This window comes from Rhinatrema bivittatum, chromosome 16 (genome assembly GCF_901001135.1).
Source record: "Rhinatrema bivittatum chromosome 16, aRhiBiv1.1, whole genome shotgun sequence".
Classification (NCBI taxonomy): domain Eukaryota; kingdom Metazoa; phylum Chordata; class Amphibia; order Gymnophiona; family Rhinatrematidae; genus Rhinatrema; species Rhinatrema bivittatum.
Window position 1 is genome coordinate 18739194 of NC_042630.1, and position 22781 is coordinate 18761974.

The window sequence follows — 22781 nt, forward strand, 5'->3', positions numbered from 1 at the left end:
AAAGGCCTCTGCTAAGCGTTCTTTCTTTCTTTTTTGTAATAGAACAGAGGGTTTTAACTCTGCTCTGTTGTATGGGTGCTGAATATGCATGAGACGGATTTGCCCACATTTGCTCTACGAGACAGCTTGATTTGCCTGTTTTACGTCATCTGCAAGACGGACCTGTTGCAGAAAGATTATCCAGTAACTCCATGGCCCTTGGGACAGGCTGCACCAGTCCTGCTTTTGAGCCTGCGCTGCACGTAATGGATTGATGGCTTCTGCCTTTTGTGTGGGAAGTCAGAACTACTGCTTCATGTAGGTAAAACCAAGACTGGATCGGTCTGTCCAAAAAAAAAAAAAAGGAGCTGGCAGGTGATCCTAGCGATAGGGCTCAGCAGTGATGGGACTGGCCCTCACTGTGTCCGTCGGTTGCATCTGCCGGTGAACCACGCTGTGTTGGAATCGGGTGGCACGATAACGGCTAAAGATGCCGCATGGTTTACAGACGTATGGGTGTTATCTTCCAGTAGGAGCCAATTCTGTTCAATATTTTTGAGAGCAATTTATTGCAGAAGGATTGGGAGGGAAAATGTGCCAGTTTTACAGCTGACACTAAGATTGATATCACTTCAGCGGGAGTACACAGAATGAAGAGGGATCTAAGAAAACTCGAGGGGTGGTTATTCAGCCTGCAGCTAAGATTCGGTGCAACATTTGGGGTGCAGAGATTCAAGGGAGCTTGGGGTGATCGTGCCTGATGAGCGGAAGGGAGCGGAACAGCGAGACAGGGTGGTGGCCACAGCCAGAGAGGCACAACCAGTGGAAAGCAGGGGAGGTGATAATTCCGCTGTCCAGGTTGTTGGTGAGACCTCAGGCTAGAATACTGCCCCCGATATTGGAGGCCATACTTCTGAAAGAAAATCTGCAAGCCGAAGGCAGTTCAAAGGAGGGCTACCAAAATGGTGCGGCGTGTGCCCCCAGAGCCCTCTGAGAGAAGACTTAAAGACCTAAATATGTATATCCTCGGGGGGGGGGAGGGGGCAGAGGATATGATAGGGACACTCGGAGATATGAATAATGCACAAGAAGCAAACTTTTACCATTTGGAAAGAACGCTGTACAACCCAAGATCACCTTGTGTGGCTCAAAGGTGTTAGAATCAGGAGAATCAGAAAACACTTCATGGAAAAGGTGGTGGACATGGACAAAGTTACTGCTTCTTGTCAGAAAGGCAGGAAGTTTTTCTTTTTCTTTATTTATTTATTTAAAAACTCTTCTATACCGTCGTTGAGTTAGATAACCATCACAACGGTTTAATTCTGCTTTGGCAATGGTTGAGCAGCAGTAAAGAATTTATGGTTGCCATGTTGGTCCATTTGGCTACGCAGAATTAAGGGTGAATCAACAAGCTGTACGTGAGACCTTGTTAGTAGACTAAACTCTTGAAAGCTAGGCTAGATGTGTTCATCTTATAAAAAGCTATTAGCTATTGCTTATTTGTTAACCCTTAATCGTGCATCACCTTTAAATGTATTAGCCACATAAGATGTGCCATCTGTATAATCCCAAGAGGACACCTCAGTTCTCTCAACAGGTCTTAATGCTGTTTTCATCCTTAGCAATAACTAGTCCAGGAGCAGGCAACTCCGGTCCTTGAGTGCCATCAAGCGATCTGGTTTTCAAGATATTCACACAATGAATAGGCATGAGGTATGTTTGCATATGGTGGAAGCAGTGCAAGCATCTCTTTCATGCATATTCAGTTTGAGTAGCCTGAAAACCCGACCTGTTTGTGGCACTCGAGGACCAGGGTTGCCTACCCCTGGACTAGGTTAACCTGTACCAGGTAACAGGCATTAAGGTGTTTGGCACTTAAAACTCCGAAATGTGATCCCTCCAGATCATTACCAACACATGGATACACGAACACATCACCCCTGTCCTCAAGGATCTACATTGGCTTCCCATCCTATCCCGTATACACTACAAGACCCTGACCATAGTACACAAATCTATCTACACACACAACTCCAACTGGCTTGACCTCCCCTTCACTGCCCCCCTGTCCTCTCGAGCTACCAGATCTACTAACAAAGGTACTCTACATGTACCGTCCTTGAAAGCAGCTCATCTCTCCTCCACCCGTGACCGCGCCCTATCCATTGCCGGCCCCGCCCTCTGGAACTCCCTACCTGTCCACATGCGCCTTGAACCCTGTGCTATCAAATTCAAAAAGAAACTAAAAACATTCCTGTTCAACCAAGTCTACACAGAATAGATCCTCCCTTCCCCTCTATTGCTCATACCCCCTAGGTGACCGCCCTTTTCCTTATATTAAGGAACTATAATCACATTGTACATTGTTGTCTTCTTGTTATGACCTCTTGTTGTTTAATCTATTTTCCTTACTGCCTTAGGTTAACCCCCTGCCCAGTTTGCCTTCCCTGTTGAAATGTATTTCCAAACCTTCTGTTAACATGTGAACCGGTATGATGTCCCCACTAATACCGGTATATAAAAGTTTCTAAATAAATAAATAAAAATCTGCGCCTAGAACCCTGTTCCTTTTCCTTCCGGTAGAAAATGGAGGCCTGGTTATATAGCCAACCCTGCTCTTAAAGCAGCAGTTCTCAGCTCAGTCTTCGGCACACACCTACCCTATTAGGATGTCCAGAGTGTAGCTGCATGCGAGGGATGGGCCATGCATGGCTTCTATTGTATGCATCTCTATCTCGGGCACAGTCACTGTGCATTTCATGCAAACCTGAGAACCCATGCCCTGAGGCATTCTGTTCAGAACTGTGGTTCTCTGGGTAGGACGAGGGTACTCTTAGGCAGGATTACAAACCTATTCTCCAGCCGGGAAAAGCAACAGCAGCACCTTAAAGCTGCCCACAGGCACCAGCCCGTCTGCCACTATGAAAGGGCTCTGACTGTGGCGCCCACCCTAATGGATGGTGGGATGTGTATTTCCATGTCTCCTGATCAAAAGCAGGATTGTGTCGTCCAGGGCTTCCCAAACCGGTCCTGGAGGACCCCCAGCCAGTCCGGTTGTCAGGATATCCAAAGGAATCTGCATGAGATAAATTTGCATATGCTGAATGCATATTCATGGCTCAGCACATCCATAAAACTCCACTCTCCAAACAGAAATCTCCGATCAACGAACAAAGGCCTACTAAAAATCCCACCAGCCCATCACAAACTCATAACAACTAGGAAAAGAGCCATATCCCTAGGAAGCCCCGAACTGTGGAACTCCCTCCCAACAGAACTGAGAACGCAACAAAATTTAAAAACTTTCAAAAAAGAGCTAAACACTTGGCTGTTTACAAAAGCTTACCAAAACCCTTATTGACACTACACCGAAATGACTTCACTAGAAGACACCAGACTATATTAAACATCCCCAAGAAAGTCTTCTTGACCTTTTACTAGTTTGACGGAAAAGCCTTTTTAACAAATGTTTGTCGATAATGTTTAATGACTGAGAATCGATACTTTGTAAACCACTGTGATGGCGAAACCGAATGACGGTATATAAAACTCGATAAATAACCTGATGACTGACTGGGGGTCCTTCTGGACAGGTTTGGGAAGCCCTTTAGTTTATGCATGGAAGGAACAGGATTAAAACTGCCCCACAAAACTCATCTCCCCATTTTGGTAGCTCTTTATGAGGGCTTTATGCAGTTATAGTGCAGAGCTACCTGTCCCATATTATTTATTTATTTACCTGTCCCGCATGTTATTTATTAACTGTTTAGCAATATTATATACTATTCTGTTACTTGGATTAATTATGTTCATTGTAAACCGCTAATTGAAGCGATAGTTACTGTTCCCTGTAAACCGGGGTGATATGTATATTATACAGGAACTTCCGGTATATAAATCCTTAAATAAATAAATAAATTATCACATGCTTTTCCACTGGGACTCTATAATGGGGTGGGGTAGGCGAGGAGCGCTATTTAAGCCAGTATTCAATGGGAGTTGCTGCAGTTGCCCCTTCTCTTTAGGCTGTTAGAATATTTGTTTGCATCAAAATGAAAACAATATATAGGTTCCTTCTGGTTCCACTCAGAATGACTCAAGTGCGGCCAGGCACCTATTACCTATTACATTTAGATACTGTAGGCATTGCCCTGTCCTCAGAGGGCTCACGATCTGAGCTCCTACCTGTCGCAAACGAGGTGAAGTGACTTGCCCAAGGTCACAAGGAGCAGCAGTGGTATTTGAATCCTGGTTTCCCTGTTTGGTAGCCTTTTGCTCTAAACACTAGGCTACGCCTCCACCCTGTGCCTGGCTCGAATGATGCACATCAAAGACAGAAAGATAAACTTAATTTCCGATTTAGTTCTTGTCTTCCTTTGTTTTGCCTTGGAAGAAAAAAAAACATAAAACCCAGTAAGGGTGGAGCCAAAAGAAACCACGCCTCCTCCCGTTCCCTAGAGACCATAGGAAGACGAAGGAGAGGTTCCTCCTGCACTACAGCGCGCATACATGCAGGGACTGAGGCGCACGTTGAAGGACGCGGCGCGAACAGAGGCTCCCTGCGCCTGCGTCCTCAAGGTGGCTCACTGTGACGCATGCGCCGTGGGGAGCGTCGTGACCGATTTCGCGCCCCTCCCTTTGGCTGCCCGGCCGGCGGGACTTTTGTGATGCTGGGACCGGAAGTGGGGGGTTTTCCCGGAAGCGCTGGAGGGAGCGCACAGTAATGGCGGCGGCGGTGGCCGTGTTGGCTGTGTGAGGAGAAGCCGGAGAGAGCGGAGGCGGTGGCGGCGCTGGGTACCCCCTGCCTCCGGGCTCGGTCCGGGCGCTGCACGCTGGCGGAGCGCGGCGGTTTCGTGGGGATGATGAAAACGCAGTGCCTGCTCGGGCTCCGGACCTTCGTGGCCTTCGCGACCAAGCTCTGGAGCTTCCTGCTGTACATCCTGAGGAGGCAGATTCGCACCGTGAGTAGCCGGACGGGAGGGTAGAAGAGGCCGGACGGGGTGTAAGAGTCTGGGGGAGGTGAAAATGAGAGATAGGGGCTGGATAAGAGACTGGAGTAAGAATGGTGGATGGGTAGAGAGAATGGAGGCTAGACAGATAGTGGGGGAGGAGAAGCTGGAGGGGGCAGAGTGACAGAATACAGGCTCTTGTGTGTGTGGGTTTTTTGCTCTTGTGATGTCATAATCCAATGTCTCAACTCCACTGTTCTTAGGCCACAACAGAGAAGGCTTAGCTGCTGCAGATAGGTGTGTTGCTTAGTATCTTTTTGTATATAATGGCTTGAATGGCAGAGGGAGGCCCGGCTTCCTTTGTAGGGAGGTGATTCTCTCTCCACCCCCCACCCCAATAGTTCAGAACCTCACTAAACAGAATAGGATGCACAGTTCCTTTTGCATTGCCTTAGATCCAGTTGGTCTCACTCACTCTTCCTCCATCGTTGCTCTGTAACTTAAGATCCTGTGTGTTTATCACAGGCCTTCTTGAATTTCATTACGGTTTTTACCTGCTGGCAGATGGAGACCAATATGACCTAGCCAGTCTGCCTAGTAACGATGTGCCGTCTTTGGAGAGATTCGCATCCACGTTTCCATATGGAACCCAACACCCACTCCCTCTGTATATCTTTTTGAATTGTAGCTGCCACCCCATCTGGGTTACCTCGGTGCTTCAATTCTATTGTCTGTTTCCCACTTGGAAGCTGTGCTATGCACCCTCTGCACTATACACTAAGAAACGTTTACTAGTCTTTTGCTCTAGAATTTCCTTTCCACGGAAAAACGTTTGCCTCTTGTGCATTATTTAGACAGTTGAGGTATTTGAGTAACTCTCCTCTAGGCTCTACATATTTATTTATTTATTTAAAAACTTTTATATACTATCACAAGACCTTTGGGAGCTCTTCTCTATACCGCCACTACTTGGTCTGTATCCTTTTGGAGGTATGGTCTCTAGATGTACTGTAGATGAGATTTTACCAACGTCCTGTACAGAAACATTGCTTTTTTTTTTTTTTTTAACTTGTACTGTGAGCTATATATCTATAGCTGAAGGCGAGTTACATTTAGACATGGTTCCCAGCGGGTTGACGATCTAAGGACCTGATTTATTAAGGCATTTCTCCCATTCTTTCTCAATGGGAAGATGTCTTAGTGAATGAGGCCCTACATTTGTACCTGAGGCAATAGAGGGTGAAAGTGATCTGCCCAAGGTCACAAGGAATGTCAGTGGCATTTGAATCCTGGCTTCCCTGGTTCTTAGCCTGCTGCTCTAACTACCAGGCTATCCCTCCACTCCACGTTCTGCTGGTTATACCTTTCCCTGTGCACCCTAGCATTACTTTGGCTGTTGTTGCCCTGTGCTGTAATATTGAAGACACATGCTTGTGTTTTTCCTCCCCCCCCCCCCATTACTTTGTGTACATCAGCCTCCTCCATCCTCTGATGTTAGAAGATGTGCTCAGTGTGATTAGCTCATCCTCTCTGCCGACAAGGTTTATCTAAAATAAATAAGTAAACCTCCAGCTCCATTTAATAATTATAAATTACTGGTGGCTTTTGGCTGGTCAGACTGCAGCCATGAATGACACGCCCCCCTCATCACCTTTATTTGCTGTAATGTCGCCACACTGGAATAGTAGCTGCATCGTGGTTTGTTGTGGAACGACTGCCTGTAGCTTTTGTTGGAATTTGTTTTTTTTGGAAAATAAAAATAATTATAAAATACCTACAACTGTAAAGTAAGCTAATCTGCTGGCTGCCTTTTCTTAGGTAATAGTGCTTGTAGCTTTTTTTTTTTTTTTTTTTCAAGATACTTTTAATTTGCCATAAATAAGACCAAAGAAGAGGCAAGGTTTGGGTGTGAAATTATTTATCTTTGAAGAAAGGTGTTGCGTCTTTCACACAGCAATCTTTGTTAAATATTTATACAAAGATGGTCAATAACAGAAAGGAAAGAGAGCCTAGCAAATGTTTTATGGTTGTACGGTGTCTTAGGATGTTCTTTTGTGCTGGCAGCTTTCACTGGGTGTTAAATTCCCCGTGTTCAGTGTACCTTCTCTGTGAACAGCCAGTGGTGCGTGGTGTGTCACCTCTGCAGCTTTTTTTTGTGGTTCTTCTACAGTACTTTAAAAACGTTATCAGTTGAACTTCTGCTTTCTGAATTGTGGTAGAGGATCGTAGGGTGTGGGGTTGTCGGATCTCTGTAGTATTTCTTGACTGCCTTTCTGAAGGAGGACATCAATGCTTTTAAAACATCTTTCGGCAGAAAAGTCACCTTACCTGGCTGCTGTGCGGGTTTCTGTGATGTCTCTGCTCAGTTTCCTGCTATCCTGCCTTTCTTTTTTTCAAATATTAAGTCTTGTATTACTACACAAAGGAGATGTAAATTCAGAGTTCAGGATGTGTACTTGACATTTTATTTTTTCCTTGTTTAACATTGTGATATGTTTGTACTGAGGTGCGAAGTTGAAAGCATCAGACTTTTGTGGGAGAATTCGTGAAGCCTGAGAAAAGTAGGGAAAGACGGGGTTTTAGTTCTTTTGGAGCTTGAGTTTGATTCTCAGGCTTCATGGAATATAGTTAAGGCACCACATCTGGAAACCATTTGGTGATGGGCTGGGAATCAGAGTTGGAAGGGACCTCGGGAGGTCCGCCCAGAAATCACGGAAATGATGGTGCCAGAAGGGACCGGAGGTAATCGTGGAAAGGATGGGGCTGGAGGTGACCTTGGGGTGGGGGTAACCAAAGAACTGAAAGTATGGCGCCAGAAGGGACCTTGGACACCACCCAATCTAGAAATCACGGAAATGGTGGCATCTAGGAATAATGGAGAGGATGGTGCCGGTAGGGACCTTGGTTGGGAGGGGAGGGTCCGGGTAGGAATGATGGAGAGGATGGTGCCGGTAGGGACCTTGGTTGGGAGGGGAGGGTCCGGGTAGGAATAATGGAGAGGATGGTGCCGGTAGGGACCTTGGTTGGGAGGGGAGGGTCCGGGTAGGAATAACAGGATGGTGCCAAAAGGGACCTCTGGGGGGGGGGGGGGGAGTCTGGGTAGGAATAACAGAGAGGATGGTGCCAGAAGTGTCTTTGGGGGGCCCTTTTAATCCATCCTCGTGTTTCTAGGCAGAATCCACTGTGTTTAAACCATCCCAGACTGGTGCATGTCCAGACTTTAGAAACCTCCAGTGACAAAGATCCTACATCTTCCCGGGGAACTTGTTCCAGCCCTCGACTTCCTTCACTTTAGAAAGGTCTTCCTAATGGCTCACCTCCATCGTCCCTGCTGTAATTTAAGCCTGTGACTTCTTGGCCTTTCTCGTTGCATATTTGAAGTCTGCTATCAAGTCACCTCTCAGCCTTCTCTTTCCCAGGCTGAATAAACCTTACTCCTGACCTTCATCCTACCAGACGGGCAAGGCCTCCTATCACTTTTCTCGCTCTCTTCTGGGCTTACTCTTCTTGAAGTGTGGGGTCCAAAAATGGACACAGGGACCCAAGCAATGATGTTACCAACCTTGTGTGAAACAGAAAATGTGCTTTATGTCTCTTGCTTGTCATTCTTGGACATTCTTTTCTAAAAACTAAAGAATCGTTTCATGATCTGTAAGCGTTGCCCCTGCTCACAGGATTCCAGTGGGCATTAACAAGGAGAAACTCAGGCAGCCACCTCTGGGGTGCACAGCGAGTACTGCGGTTCTGGCGCAGGGGTGCTGTGCCAAAGCTTTCAGAGTGCAGAAGGGGACCAATGCTATTTTCCCAACTCCTGGTGGGTGTAGCCTAGTTAAAAAAAAAGAAAAAAAAAAAAAAAAAAAGAGATATTTTGGTCTTGCTGTGCCTAGTTCTAGTACCCACATGGGTCCTGGAGGAATCTGGATCCTCTGTAGAGTCCCAATACCTCTTACCGGGCCAAGGTAAAAATTATTCCGAGCAGAGAATGTGCATGAGATCAGAAGTCCCTTCTGCTCTGACCAGTGATGTCGGATGGCTCAGTTGAAGATGGGCTTGTGCGATCTCAAAAACTCATTTAGAGCCACATCAGGGTTTCTCGCTGATCCAGCAAAAAGGCATCGTGGCCTGTGAAGGATGCAGGCTTGGGGGTGGACCTGAAAAGTTTAATTAGGTTTTTGCAATAGTTAGATTTCCGTGCTGATACAGACCGACTCCCCATCCGGCCCCTTATTACTACTCTGCCGACAGTCCTGAACTGCCCCCCCCCCCAAGCCAACTATATGTGGGGGTTGTGCAGCCCTACTCGCCGGTAGGGAAAGGGTGCGGGGGAGGGCCTGAGTCTGGCTGCACTGCTGAGATCCAAGGAATGTTTTATGTAATTAATTTATTTAAATTTTATTTATTTATTTATTTATTTATTTATTTAAACATTTTTATATACCGGCATTCGTTGTGGACATCATGTCGGTTTACAATAAACAGGTTAAGTTTGGAAATTACATTGTAACAGGGAAGTCAAATTTGGAGGAGGGGGGGGGGTAACGAAAGGAAGCTAAGAAAAGATAGTGCAAAAAACAAAACAAGGTTCCTCAAGGTGGAATATAACAAATCGTAGTTCCTCAATATGAGAAAAAGGGAGTAGACGTATTGTGGTCTACTTTGGCATGGGTTGATGACTTTGGCATGGATTGATGATTGATGTCCGCAATTTCAAGTGGATTACAGCAAAACAGTCCTGAAGGGAAGCGACCAATGAATACAATGAAATAAGGTAAAAGTGCATAATAGACATTTTAAAAATATACGTGGAAAAAAAAATGGTTAAATCAACATCTTTGAAACTACGATTAAACCATTAAACACACGTGCCCTGGAGTTGTCGTGTAATAATCTTCTCTGCTCGAACAACCCTGCAAAAAAGCATGCCCATGTCTGTCTCGTTCCCAAGCTGATTGAGAGTCCTGGATCTTACACAGCCAACAAGGCTGGTAATGAAGGACTTCCAGCATGTCCTCTTGCTGCTCATAAGCCTGCTTAAACAAATGAGCTCTCGGCTTCTTACAGCAGCCAAGTAAAGATACTTCTAGTTTAATTTGTTCGGCTAGTCCAGGCCAAACACTGGGCCCAGCAGCATGAAATAAACGGGACAATCTCATTGGCGTTAATGAGGGGGGCATCTAATGGATGTTGAGCTGATCTGGGTGAACAAGCTAGTCAATATGCTTATTTTTCAAGGCTGAATATGGATTGGCGCCCAGCTGTTCTAAAAGCATAACGATCTTAAATGTAATCCGGTAACTAACGGGCAGCCAGTCTGCCCCGCTCCAGTTCTGGCGGTGGCCTTTTGTATTAGCCGGGAGAAGGCATCCTGCAAGCTGGCTCCAGAGGGGGCAGGCGTCCATTGGATCGTATGACGTGAGAGCAAGGGTGTGCTCTTGCAAGAGGGATCCTCTCCAAATGTAAGCGAGAGTCCAAGGCGCCGTTACAAGAGGCAACAGGTGCATGGCTAAAATAAACCCTGTGTGTGTCTATACACAGGGGGCGGGGGCTTGAGCCCTGCTTCTCCCCTCCGGGAAGCATCCAGGCACGCTTCCTGCCAAGCGAGGGCCTATGCTTACCGGGCTGGAGTATTGTGTTTGGCTCAGTCAGGCAAAGATCCTCATTATAGGAATTTGTCGTGTTGAGGGAAAACCCCATTGCGTCCCCCGTCCCAACCGGGCTCACGACGTTGGGCTGGCGTCCTGGCCCTTTAGACAGAGGTAGTGTAATTAAGTCCTTATGAATCAGAAAGGCATCTGAGCAGAGCAGGCAGAGGAGATCCCTCACAGGACACGGGTTGTCACTTCATCTCCTCCGTGTGTGTCCGTCCGTCCGTCCCCAGCATGCAACCCTTATTCTGTTTCATCTGCTCCCCTGCCCTCTCCACCCCCCTCGGTCTTACGGCCCCAGCTTTGGTGACCGCGCTGTGTGTTGTGGCTTTCCAGCAGGTCATTGTCCCCTTCTACCCTCCCTCTTCCTGGTCCCTTGCTAGCTTTTTGTCTTTCTGTGGGGTGGGTGCACTCTGACAATCCTCTCTTGCTTTCTTGTGCTCCGTACCAACGAACAATCCACAAAAATGGGGGTAACTCAGCCTGAGCGTCTTAATCAAAAGCTACGTATGGCTTACAAATAAGGAGTTGGTGGACTGTTCTCATTCACGTTTAGGATGGACTTTTTCACAATATTTTATGAATTCATAAATATAATTCATAAAAAAGTTGTTTGATATTCAAAATAATAAATTTAATATAGGGCGGGCGGTGGTGTTCATGATTTAAAAAAATAATGAGGTTAACCTGGATGGGTTCCTTGAATAAATTTTATGAAACATCACTTCACTCTCTCAAAAAACTTTTTATTGTGAGAAGCGGGTTACAAGGTTGATCACACATCGCTGACCGGTGTTTGGCATGTTTACAATTTAACAAAAAAAATAAAAAATATATTCTTTTGCTCTGTGGCAGGTCATCCAGTATCAGACAGTGCGCTATGACGTCCTCCCGCTCTCCCCCGTCTCCCGGAACAGGCTTGGTAGGTAAAAGTATAGCCTGGCCTGGGGGTGCTGCTAATGGAGTGCTCCCAGCCTCTGCGGAGGGAGGGAGGGCGGGCGGGGGCAGACCGCCGCCGTCGTTCTTACAGTGACACCTACTGGAAGGAAGAGGGAGCCACGCCTTGCTCAAGCCCTGGAAAGTGACGAGAACCGGATGGCAGGGAGAGAGGATCCCTGAGCAGCACTAGATGGGGGTGGAGACAGGAGAGAGGCCTGGCAGGGGAAGGGAGGATACCCGATCAAAGCCAGGTGGGAAGAAATCAGGAGGAAGGCCTGGCAGGGGGCGGAAGAAACAACAAATTGCTGATATTTTTTTTTTCCCCACACTGTAGTCTATTTTTAGCCCTTTATTTGCTGCAAGTGTGCGCTGCGCAAGCTGCCTCGCATACAAATGAGCCAAGTCTGCTTTCCCACCTACGCTAGTCTTGGAGCCCAGTTGTCCCTGCGCTCGTCTCCCCTCTGTCCCAGAATAGCAGGTGGTGCTGCAGGGCAGGATTGCGGTGATCTGGCAGGGGAGCGTGAGTGTGATGTGTTTATACTGAGCTGCATCTCTCCGGATGCCTGCAAGTCACAGGACTAGGCTAGAAGTGTGCAACAGGTAGGGCCAGATGGGAGGGAGGGAGGGAGGGAGTGAAACGGCAGGCGAGGTGGGGCCAGCAGCACAGCAAGCTGCTGCCGTCTGTGGCAGATGGAAGCTCCAGTAGTGGCCAGGGCCTGGGCTGCACAGCTGTGGGTGTGTGGGGGGGGCTGACTGTTCTGAGTAGGATGCGGCAGGCGTGCACGTCACTGCTAACCGTGTGGTATGCATTCCCTTTACAGCTCAGGTGAAGCGCAAGATCCTGGTACTGGATCTGGACGAGACACTGATACACTCCCATCATGACGGCGTGCTGCGGCCCACGGTCCGGCCCGGCACGCCCCCGGACTTTGTTTTAAAGGTCAGAACGACGACAGCTCCCCCCCCCCCCCCATCCCACCCCCTTCCCTATTCCAGTGCCTGGATTATGATCTGTTCTTCGGGGGTAGCCTCTTGCAGGTGGGCTCACTTTGGTCTTCATCTGGTAAGGAGGAGTGGCCCGGCAGTTAAAGCACTGGGCTGAGGACCGGGGAACCCCCAAGTCCTGCTTCTCCCATTCACGATCCTTGGCCAAATCCCTTTTGTCTCCCATCCCTTCAGGTACCCACTCCACTGTCAGCTGTTTGGGGCAGGAGTTTGTGGTATCTGAATACCTGCGCCATCGTACAGTGTTTTGCCTCTTTCTCTTCTCTCACAAGTCAGGCTGGGGCTGGGTGGGCCTTGTCCCTTTGAGTAGTGCCCTCCCCCTCATTGGAAGCCGCAGTGACTTCCACTTTTCCTTTCCCTGGTTATCTTGTAACACCGCCCTCTCTTTACTGCTCCTCCCTTCTCTCTGCAGGTTGTCATAGACAAGCACCCCGTCCGCTTCTTTGTACATAAGAGGCCACACGTGGACTTCTTTCTGGAAGTGGTAAGTCTCTGCCCGCCCGCCCTCCTTCTGGGAGTCTCCTCTGAAGTGGGGTCGTTCCTCGCCCTTCCTACAGCATTAATTGCAGTGTGCACCTGGCATTAAATGATTATGTGCTCTGGGCCCCGGATAAGAGCTTCCAGGTAAGAATGGCTGTTGCCTGTCCGAAAGGGTGGGGGTGGTTTGTGGGCTAGGATAGTGAATTCTGAGTGGGAGGGAAGAGCTGCTCTCTAACTCTAGGTATCACCTGACTGCTGTGCGGGCCCCCTCTCTCACTGTTGATCAGCCAGTAACCCCAGCACCCTGTTTTTTCGCTTTTGCAGGTCAGCCAGTGGTATGAGCTTGTAGTGTTCACAGCCAGCATGGAAATTTATGGCTCAGCCGTAGCCGATAAACTCGACAACAACAGGGGCGTGTTATCGAGGAGATATTACCGGCAGGTGAGTCGGTGCCATGGGCTTGCCTGATGGGGGAGAGGGCGAGAACAGGCAGAGCTGGTGCTGTGACAAGGAAGGATGCCATTGAATGTGACTGGAAATTAATGTGCTGTACTGGGGGAGTAGCCATTCCTGTCCTCTCGCCACCTGTGCCATACCTTATTCCTCCCTCCCTCATCCCTGCCAGTGCGTTGGGAACTGGCTAACAGTAACGGGATGACCCTGGCAACATATCACAGTGGATTATATTTCCCTTCTCTTATTAATCTTTCCTCCCGTCCCTACTTTTTTATTTTTTTTTTTCTAGCACTGCACTTTGGAACTGGGCAGTTACATCAAAGACCTCTCGGTCGTCCATGGCGACCTCTCCAGCATTGTCATTTTGGACAATTCTCCCGGAGCCTACAGGAGTCATCCAGGTGAGATGGCCCCCTCCCGTCCCTGCCCCCGTGTTGCAGTGCTTCTCGCCAGATGATTGTGGCATTTCAAGTTCACCTTGCTATTCCAGCCTTAGATTAAGGTAGTAATGGAAGCAGACCCGTTGAAAGAGGGAAGGGCAGCCTCTACTTTCTGGCCATAAGAGGTTGCTGCATGAATGTGGGAAGACAAAGGGTTGGGCATGATGTGGCCTCTTCCTGCATTGACACCGATCTCTGCTTTCTTCTAGATAATGCCATACCGATAAAATCTTGGTTCAGTGACCCGAGCGACACTGCCCTCCTGAACCTGCTACCCATGCTGGATGCCCTGAGGTATTGGGAGGGGTGGGATGCATGGTAGTGCCAGTGAGGGTGGTGTGGGGGGGACAGGCTTTGACATAGCGGATGGTGCGTACCGGCCTCGCCATGGTTTGTACATTTGCAGGGGCACCGAGGTCATTTATTTGCTGGTTTAATTGGGTGACTTTGTCCAGCTGCGGGAGCAAGGTCAGAATTTGTTGGAGAATGGAGCAATAACCAATAAAGACCTGCACTGAGGGTATTTCGGGTTCCATTGAGTTGTCCTTGCAAGGTGGAGGGGAAGGACAGGTGTTCTTATTGCTGATAACTGTAAAGAAATCCAGCTAAACCAGGGTAGGCAACTCCAGTCCTGGAGTGCCACCAACAAGTCAGATTTTCAGGACATTCATGCAGTGCCTCCATTGCATGCAGATATATCTAATGCATATTCATTGTGGGCATCCTGAAGGCCAGACTTGGTTGTGGCGGTCCAGGAGCAGAATTTGCCTATCCCTGAGCTAAAGAGACCATTGTTGCAGGTTTCAGAGTGTGCCAGTCGAAAGACACGCCTGTCTTACCAGCACACGCAAACAATCCATTCGGCAATGGCTTTTATGTATGTAATACATATTCTAAATATTAATCTTTTTTTTTTTTTTTAACTCAGGTTTACAGCGGACGTGAGATCAGTACTGAGCCGAAACCTGCACCAGCACCGGCTGTGGTGACAGCGGCCCCCCCTCCTTTCTTCAGGGTGTGACCCCTGGCCACCTCTGCTCTCCGGTCTGCCTTCCTTCAAAACTGCCTGCCTGGACTGTTGAGGCAGGGAGAGGAGAAGAAAGCCGAAATCTTTTGTAACCATCCATGGACATGGAAGCAGGACAAAAAAAAAACCAAAAACCCCCAGGACGCTGCTGTAGCCTGGACTTGCCAGCAGGACTTCGGCAACTGGAGCACTTTTTGAGAGGGTGGTAGTAAGCAAAGGGGATGGGAGGCGGGTGGATTTGTCTACCCCAGTGCCCCTTGTAGAGGCAACTGTGTGTGAGAGAGAGGGGGCTAGAGACCAGGACCACGACGGACAATGCGAACAGGAACTCTGCAGAGCCCTCAGCAGGGGAATGAGAAAAGTCTCATGTTTTTAAGGAAAATATTTTTTTTTTCTTGTATAAAAGAAAACCCTTTTTAGGGGCTGGCCCAGTGGCTTAGATTTGGTTTTCCTTTTTTGGCTTGTGGTTTGTTATTTTTTTGTTTTTGTTTTACCCTGTTTGTTCCTTCTACAAGTGTTATTGAAAATGGGTTTTTACAAGGACCCCCCCCCCCCCTTTAGGATTTAGCAAGTCTGTGCCACTCATGCAAATTTCAATGATGGTTTCACCCCTGGGGTGGGCAAAAAGTTTTAATTGTGTAAGAATTCAACAGTGTACTAAATTTGCTTGGTCTCTTCTGTCTGACTGCAAATTCCAGCTGGGAATTAGAAGGCCGGGGCAGAAGAGAAGAAAATTCGAACTGCTGTGTGTGAGGATTTTTTTTTTTTAATTTTAATCTTTTTTTTTTTTTTGAGTGTTTAATTAAAACTGGTGACACAGCTTCCAGGTGCCAAATAGATATTCATAGTTGGGGAATGGGAGCTGGCTTTCTGTGTGGTGGATCTCCTACTGTTTTTCTGCAGTTTATGTGGGTATGAGCTGCTACCACCTGCCCCCCCAAATAGCAAGTATGGCAACCAAAGCCTTTTGCTTATCTGGACACCCTAGGGTGCATTTTACTGGTTTCAAATTGTGTTGCATCTCCCTCTGCCCCATCCCATTTTTTTTTAATTACCTGCTTGGCTACTGCTAAGTGGCAGTAAAATGTAAAACACCATATGTTTGTTCTATGGCTGGCTTTAGATTGGGGTGAAGATGGTAATATGTTGTCAAACTCTCTGATCTCTAACAACTCAATGAAGACACAGGAGGGCCTAGTAGTCCTGTGCAGTAAAATAGGGTTAAAAAAAAACAAGCACACACACTTTGACTAGTGTACAGATTAGAGCTGAGCAACTCTCCAATAATTTGCCCAAATATTTCCAGTCTGTAGAAAGTCTGATTGCTGGAAGGTGGATGCTATGATTATCCTCTCTGGGATTTTCCTCTACTGTGTGTAGGCCACTGAGGTATTTTAGCAGGCCAGACAAATCTAGTACACTGGTGTGCCATAAGCTGGTCCTATCCCTCTACACAGAACCTAATTGCAAAGTGGATAAATCCCCTTCTAAACTGTGTGGGGTAGCTGCTCTAACACTGGGTTTTATGAAGATGTGATCTAAATCTAATGTTTTTTTTCTGTTTAAGAGGATGAGCAGGTTTAAAAGCTGGTAGGCCCAACCCTGGCCCTTAGACCCCAGTGCAATTTCTAGGTGCTCTTTGTTGATTGTGCATGAAAAATGTGTATCTATTATTATTGTGAGTATCCTAATAGCCCAAGTGCCTGTGGGATCTCCTGGGACCAGGTTGGGCAGCCCTAGGCTAGGGTTATAGAATATTTCTAAGGGGCAAGCGTTCCCTTCCTGGAAAGCAGGAAATTTCAAACATTGCCATCAGTGCTAGGCACCTTTCAGTCTGCATGAAGACCAATCTGCTTGGGCTTTCATGCTCTCCTTAATGGATGTGCCTAAAATTTGGATGCAAATCTCTCTTACCTATTCATTAAAGAAATCCTGAAAATCCAAGCCATGGGTTCTACAGCGAATGCAGGTAACCTAGCAGTGATGGGGTAATGTGTTTAAAAATGGTAATGGATAGAATTTTTTTTGGTGGGGGGGAGCATTTCCTCCTTGCTCTTTGTCTGAGAGTTCCTGTTAAATGTAATGTTCTATATAATTTATTTTTATACTATTTTCCCTAAAGCCAAGGCCTCAATGCTTCTGCTTTTAGAAAGTTTCCTGATGTAAGGGGACCAGCTGGTTGGAGGGAGGGGGGGGGGGGCGGGGGGGCATAGTTCAGGCACTCCGAATTCCCCCCCCCCCCTTTTCTTGGTGGTCTCACAGCACGGCCAGTACCCTCTTGCATCTGGCTTGCAAACAGGGACTGCCAGCCTTCAGACGTGCTGGCTGATGTGCCGTTATGATACCCAGGTAGGAAGGTGAGGGAGTTGCTCCGGGTAAACTCTCTTGCCCTCTTTCCTCATGGTCTGTTGTGGTACCTGCAGCCTCTAAGTCAAATGGACTACACCTCCCACAATGCATAGTTGGGCAGGAGAGGAAAAGCAGGCCTAGACGCCAAAGGCTTTTAGCGGCCACTTCAATCTGCGCCTTTAAAGTACTCCCGCCCTCTTCCATTCCTCTTGCGCACGCGATTGTCCCGCCCAGGTTACGCTTTTAACCACATGACTCGATGTAAGTCATATGATAGGCCGGCGCTTTTTTTCTCCCTCTGTCAAAGAGTGCTTTGTACTTGGTATCCTTGCGCGCTGACGTTGCAGGAAATAGCCCAACCTGTTTTTCCCCTCTTGCTTTTCCTAGTTTAAGCACAGTTGAGTGGGAAACTACCCCAAAAAAGGTTTCATAATGATTTTAGTCTGGAAGAAACGTATTGGGGAGAGAAAAAATGCGGTAAAGCTGCAAGGGCCTCTTTTGTTTTGGTGTAAGGTAATGTGACGTCATTACGCAATTTGCGCAAATTCGATGTGGGGAAATTCCTCCCCCCCCGAAATGTCGTTTCTCTTCACCCGTTTTTCTCTTTCCCTGTACTCCCCGTTAAGTATATGGTGGTTGACGTTATGGCCAGCACTTTGGTTTAACTAGGTTAAACATAAGAAGGCGACGGTTTAACGTTCGGCATTTAAATAGAACATCGGTGGGGGAGGAGTCTAACCGTCCTAACTGTCAAGTTACGCTAAGTGCGTATCTTCTTTGGCATAAGGTAGAGTTGGGGAGGCTGGGCGTCGGTTGCGTACGCGGCAGGCGTGGGTCTTGGGAGGAGAGCGAGGCGCGCGGATTGCGTAGGAGGCGCTTGGTGAATGCGGATGCGGGGCGACGGCGGTGGCGCTTTGGCTGTTTGTGTGCGAAAAGGGGGGCGGTGGTAGACGAAGCGCAGCAGAGACACCGGAAGCGGAGACCGAGCGACGGTACGCCAGAGCCGCCGGAGAGGAGCCGCCATGAAGTTCGTTTACAAGGAGGAGCACGCCTTCGAGAAGCGGCGCTGCGAAGGGGAGAAGATCCGTAAGAAGTACCCGGACCGGGTGCCGGTGAGCGAGCGCCCATCTCCCAGCCCTCAGTCCCTCCTCCAGGGTAGTGTGGCCTAGATTGATTGCCTGCTGAAGTCATTAAGAGCCCAGACCTGACCCGGGTTGCCGCCCCCTCCCGATCGGGCGTCACGAGAGTTCCCCTTTCCCAAGAGTTGAAGCTGTTTCGTGGAAGCGGCCCGAGCTGTAGTGGGACGGGGCTTTGTACGGTTTATGCCTGTGAAGCGCTTGAGGATTATTTTAACAGTTTACCCCATTAGCAGGCCTAATTTATCTTACTTCCCCGCAAGCCGATGTAGTGCGGTAAATGACGAGAGCTGGTGCTGGAAGTTACAGCAGGAGGTAATGGAAGTGGTGGGATTGGACCCTGGGTCTGCAGGTGTCATAAATGGGCCACCCCCAGCACTGGGAGTCACACAGTGAGATTGGTGGGATCAGAGGCTGGGCCTGCCGGTGTGCGGAGTGAGATTTGCAGGGAGATTGGGACCTGCTGCTCTCTGCATGTTTGCAAGCCTGGGGTCCGTGTGGTGCCCTGCCTTGTGCATACGTTTTACTGTCTCAAAGGCTTGGAGGTGGCATCTCTGTGAAACATGGTTGTGCATGTTCAGAACCACTGGGAAGAAACCTCAAGCTTTGAGATGTAGCATATCAGGTGCTTAATTATCTCTGAGTAACGGTGTAAAATATGTGATGACAAGCCTCTTGTCATATCCTAAGATGAAAACACCTGTCTGACCTCACCCAGCGAACGCCTACAGACAGTCAAATTGCAAGTTTGGCCGTGGATTGTCCGGAGTACTAGGATTCAGGTTACCTGTCACCATCATACGGCTTTCAGTACTAATCATCACAGTCTTAGGTTTGGGCACATCCATTTCCAACTTTCTTAAACAAATAGAGGCTTGTCAGAAGTAAAAGGAAAGGGAGCGTGGTATAAAATAAGGTCCCTTGAAGAAACTCAATTGTCCAGTTGTAGGTACATATAAACAGTTTATTAACGTGTTTTCAATGGTTTCACATTATAAAGGTTAGGATGTCCCCTCTGACACGGCCACTGTTTCGCCAAACAGGCGGTGTCAGGTGGGACTATGCAGGCCCATAGCACAACCACTGTCTCACAGACATTCAGAACATAAGGATTCCTGTATAGTCCCACCTGACACCACCTGTTTGGCGAAACAGTGGCCGTGTCGGAAGGGACACCCTAACCTTTATAATGTGAAACCATTGAAAACACGTTAATAAACTTTTTATATGTACCTACAACTGGACAATTGTTTCTTTAAGGGACCTTGCTTTACGCCGCACTCCTTTTGTTTTTGCTGTTATGCTGAGTGTGGATCTCTATATCCTTTTTCACGTTTTAGAAGTGACACTTGAGAGGTGATGCAGAAAGTCAGGGAAGGCCTTCACCCTGGTGCCTTATTGACCCCGCTGTTTGCATTTGCAGGTGATTGTGGAGAAAGCTCCGAAGGCACGGATAGGAGATCTGGATAAGAAGAAATACCTAGTGCCCTCAGATTTAACAGGTACTTGATACTTGCTCCCAGGGTGCAAGGGCTAGGTCTGCGGGATCAGACCAGGCCATGGTTTCCCTGCCTGGTGCAGACAGCCCTTTCTATCCTTACCTTTCTGGTCTTGGTGCTTGTGGCAAGCACAGCAGTGTTCCTGCTCGTCATCCTCCTTGTAGATTACTCTTATTTCTTGCTTTCTGTTCTGTGTTCAGAATTGTTGCTGTAGGTTGGCTCTGGACATATGTAGGAAGCAGAGAGCATATTAATTTTTTTGCCTGGGAATTCTGGTGGACGCTCGCACGGTGACATAACTCCCCAAAACACTTTCCATGTACTACCTCTCTCTCTTTGCTGCTAACTTGTTCTCTTTTCTTGTAGTTGGACAGTTCTACTTCTTGATCCGGAAGAGAATCCACCTCCGGGCAGAGGATGCCCTCTTTTTCTTTGTCAATAATGTTATCCCTCCCACCAGTGCCACAATGGGACAGCTATACCAGGTATGTGCAGGGAGAGGCTAATAGTAATTACAGGGATGGGGTGGGTCTTGTGCAATGGGGCAGCAAGCTGAGCAGTAACCTCATGCTCCTCCTCCTTCCCCCCTGGTAGGAACATCACGAGGAGGATTTCTTCCTGTACATCGCCTACAGTGACGAAAGCGTCTATGGAATGTGAAAGCCCCATCCCGGGCAGGGGGTCCCTGCAACCCCTGCATCCACAAGGACCTGCACTTTCAGATTATAGAGCATTTGTTTGTTTTGTTTTGTTTTTAATTAATCCATTTTAGTGTCTCTCTCCCCTTCTGGAGAGACAAGTAAGAGGAGCTGGCAAGACACCCAAGAGAACTTCATCTCCTACTACCCATCTTGGCTCTGAGTGATTTCCTCCCCACTTCACTTGAAAAGATCTCTCCTCTTATTCTTTCTTGCCTTCATTCTCTCTCTTTAATTTTCATTTTCTCTTGGGGAATGGAATGGGAGCTGCCAGTTCTCTCCTGGCTTTTTTTTTTTTTTTTTTTTTTTTTTTTTTAACCCCCTCTCCTCAGAACATGGTGGGAGTCAGTTGGTGGCATAACCTTGCCTACCACCAGCCTGGGGAATGTCATCCTGCTTAGTGTTGTACACGGAGATCAATAAAAATGGAGGTGAAGATGCTGATATGTGGCCTGAGTGTGACTTTACAGAAAGGCCTGGAGAGTTCAGGCTCTTCTCAGTCCCTTTTCAGAGCTGATGACAAGCTTAAGAGCTCTGCAACACCCCCCCTCCCTATACACACAACAAGGATCCATATTTCCAGGGGGCACAGACATAGGAAATTTAGGGCAAGCACTCTACATCCACACCTCTGTAAAGGTCATTTTTTGCCTTTATTGAAGCTGAAATACAGAATAGACGAAGTCAGAGTATTCAATGCAATAAAGCACTATTGGAAGGGAACTTGATTGGAAAAAAGAAATCCCTTTTCTTTTTAAAGGGACGCCTGACACATGGCTGGGCATTTCACAGCTTCCAGAGGGAGATAAATTGCTGTTTCATTTTAAAGGAGACTTGCTTGCTCAGGTTGTGAATTTAGATGTGGTGGTGAACTGTTCTCTGCTTAGGCTGTGATTGGAGCAGGCAACAGGCCTTACTTCCTTAATTAGACCAAAAATATTTGTATTTTTCAGGAGTTGATTATTAATCCAGCTGTTCAAAAGCAGCTGTGCTGTAAACCTCCACCATGTGATAGTGACTAGGTCCAACTCTGTGATGGGAGGGATGGGAGCTTGGAGGATTGCAGGAACTTTGAAATACACTGGGATCCTTGTGTTGGCCTGGAGTAAAATGCAGGTTACAAAGGGGTGGGAAGCTGTCTTCTCTCAGTGCTGTTGGCGCAGCTGTGCAGCGTCTTGAGCATAATCCTGACTATCTTCAAACCAAGCAAGTCACAGATCGGCTGTTTAGACAGATGTTGGGTTACATGGCAACAACAGTCCATGAAAACCAACTCTTCTAACCACTATCTCACAAGGTGCAAATATCTACTGTTCTCATCAGTTTTCGGATCGATGGTTAAATGATTTCTTCAACTCCTAATTTACAGAGACAGTTTTTTCACCAGCCTCTGTTTCAGGAAACAGGAATTACAGATGCTTTCAAGCAAGGCTGGGGAGCTCTTCTCAAAGAACCCAGCGGGCAACAGAGAAATGATTTCATACGAAGCATCTAGAATTGGAACCATCTTCATTGCTTTCAGAAGATTCAGGCTCTAGTTAGAGAGCAATGTGTCTTAATTCAAACAGATAACCCTATGGCCATGTTTTAGATCAACAAACTGGGGAGGACAGGGCAATGTCCTAAAGAATTTTTCTTCAAGCTGTCTACCTGCTGGAGAGAGAAAACTGGACAGCAGACAAATTGTCACCACTTGCTGCCACACAAATTCCACTCCTACTCAAAGTGCTTCAAAAGGTAAAAAAGGAAAAGGGTCAAATGATTTAGATAGCCCTGGTTTGAGCTTGCCAAGTTTTGTTTGTATGGCTCCAACTTCCAGTAAAATTGTACATAGTCCCAAGCCCTGATCATACAGTGCAATGCAACTCTCCTCCATCCCCCACCTTCAGCAGTGGGCTCTGACTGGATGGATGCTGAAAACAAACGAATCATCCCTACAGTTGTCTTCTGAAGTGGGCAAAGTTCTACCACCTAGGACAGTGGTTTTCAACCCAGTCCTTGTTGCACTGCTAACCAGTCAGGTTTTCACAATATCCACAATGAATATGCATAGGAGGGCTCTGCATGCAGTGCCTCCATGAAACCCGAGTGGCTAGGGCTGCCCTGAAGGACTGGGCTGAGCACCTCTGAGCTGGGAAACACACAAGATCTTATAACTTGAAATGGAGAGATCATCATC

At 47.6% G+C, this 22781-nt stretch overlaps 2 protein-coding genes across 2 annotated transcripts; both read left to right on the top strand.

Annotated features, from left to right (window-relative positions):
• The first annotated feature begins 4645 nt into the window (after positions 1-4645).
• Positions 4646-17699, top strand: CTDNEP1 (CTD nuclear envelope phosphatase 1). The gene is made up of 8 exons (XM_029580104.1): positions 4646-4940; positions 11429-11495; positions 12334-12452; positions 12930-13001; positions 13322-13438; positions 13743-13854; positions 14103-14187; positions 14822-17699. The coding sequence occupies exons 1-8, from the start codon at positions 4839-4841 to the stop codon at positions 14880-14882; spliced, it is 735 nt and encodes a 244-aa protein (XP_029435964.1). The 5' UTR covers positions 4646-4838; the 3' UTR covers positions 14883-17699.
• A 364-nt stretch (positions 17700-18063) lies between these two features.
• On the top strand, positions 18064-21046 carry GABARAP (GABA type A receptor-associated protein). The gene is made up of 4 exons (XM_029580105.1): positions 18064-18381; positions 19829-19907; positions 20271-20389; positions 20499-21046. Exons 1-4 carry the CDS (start codon positions 18292-18294, stop codon positions 20562-20564), a joined length of 354 nt encoding a protein of 117 aa, XP_029435965.1. The 5' UTR covers positions 18064-18291; the 3' UTR covers positions 20565-21046.
• Positions 21047-22781: the final 1735 nt, after the last annotated feature.

What these genes read in the sequence shown, in the direction of transcription:
- CTDNEP1 (XM_029580104.1), top strand. Translation starts at nt 4,839, where the DNA reads ATGATGAAAACGCAGTGCCTGCTCGGGCTCCGGACCTTCGTGGCCTTC. An exon ending in TGAGGAGGCAGATTCGCACC is followed by an intron (nt 4,941 to 11,428) that starts GTGAGTAGCCGG and finishes GCTCTGTGGCAG; the next exon opens with GTCATCCAGTATCAGACAGT. An exon ending in CGTCTCCCGGAACAGGCTTG is followed by an intron (nt 11,496 to 12,333) that starts GTAGGTAAAAGT and finishes TTCCCTTTACAG; the next exon opens with CTCAGGTGAAGCGCAAGATC.
- GABARAP (XM_029580105.1), top strand. Translation starts at nt 18,292, where the DNA reads ATGAAGTTCGTTTACAAGGAGGAGCACGCCTTCGAGAAGCGGCGCTGC. An exon ending in AGTACCCGGACCGGGTGCCG is followed by an intron (nt 18,382 to 19,828) that starts GTGAGCGAGCGC and finishes TTGCATTTGCAG; the next exon opens with GTGATTGTGGAGAAAGCTCC. An exon ending in CAATGGGACAGCTATACCAG is followed by an intron (nt 20,390 to 20,498) that starts GTATGTGCAGGG and finishes CCCCCCTGGTAG; the next exon opens with GAACATCACGAGGAGGATTT.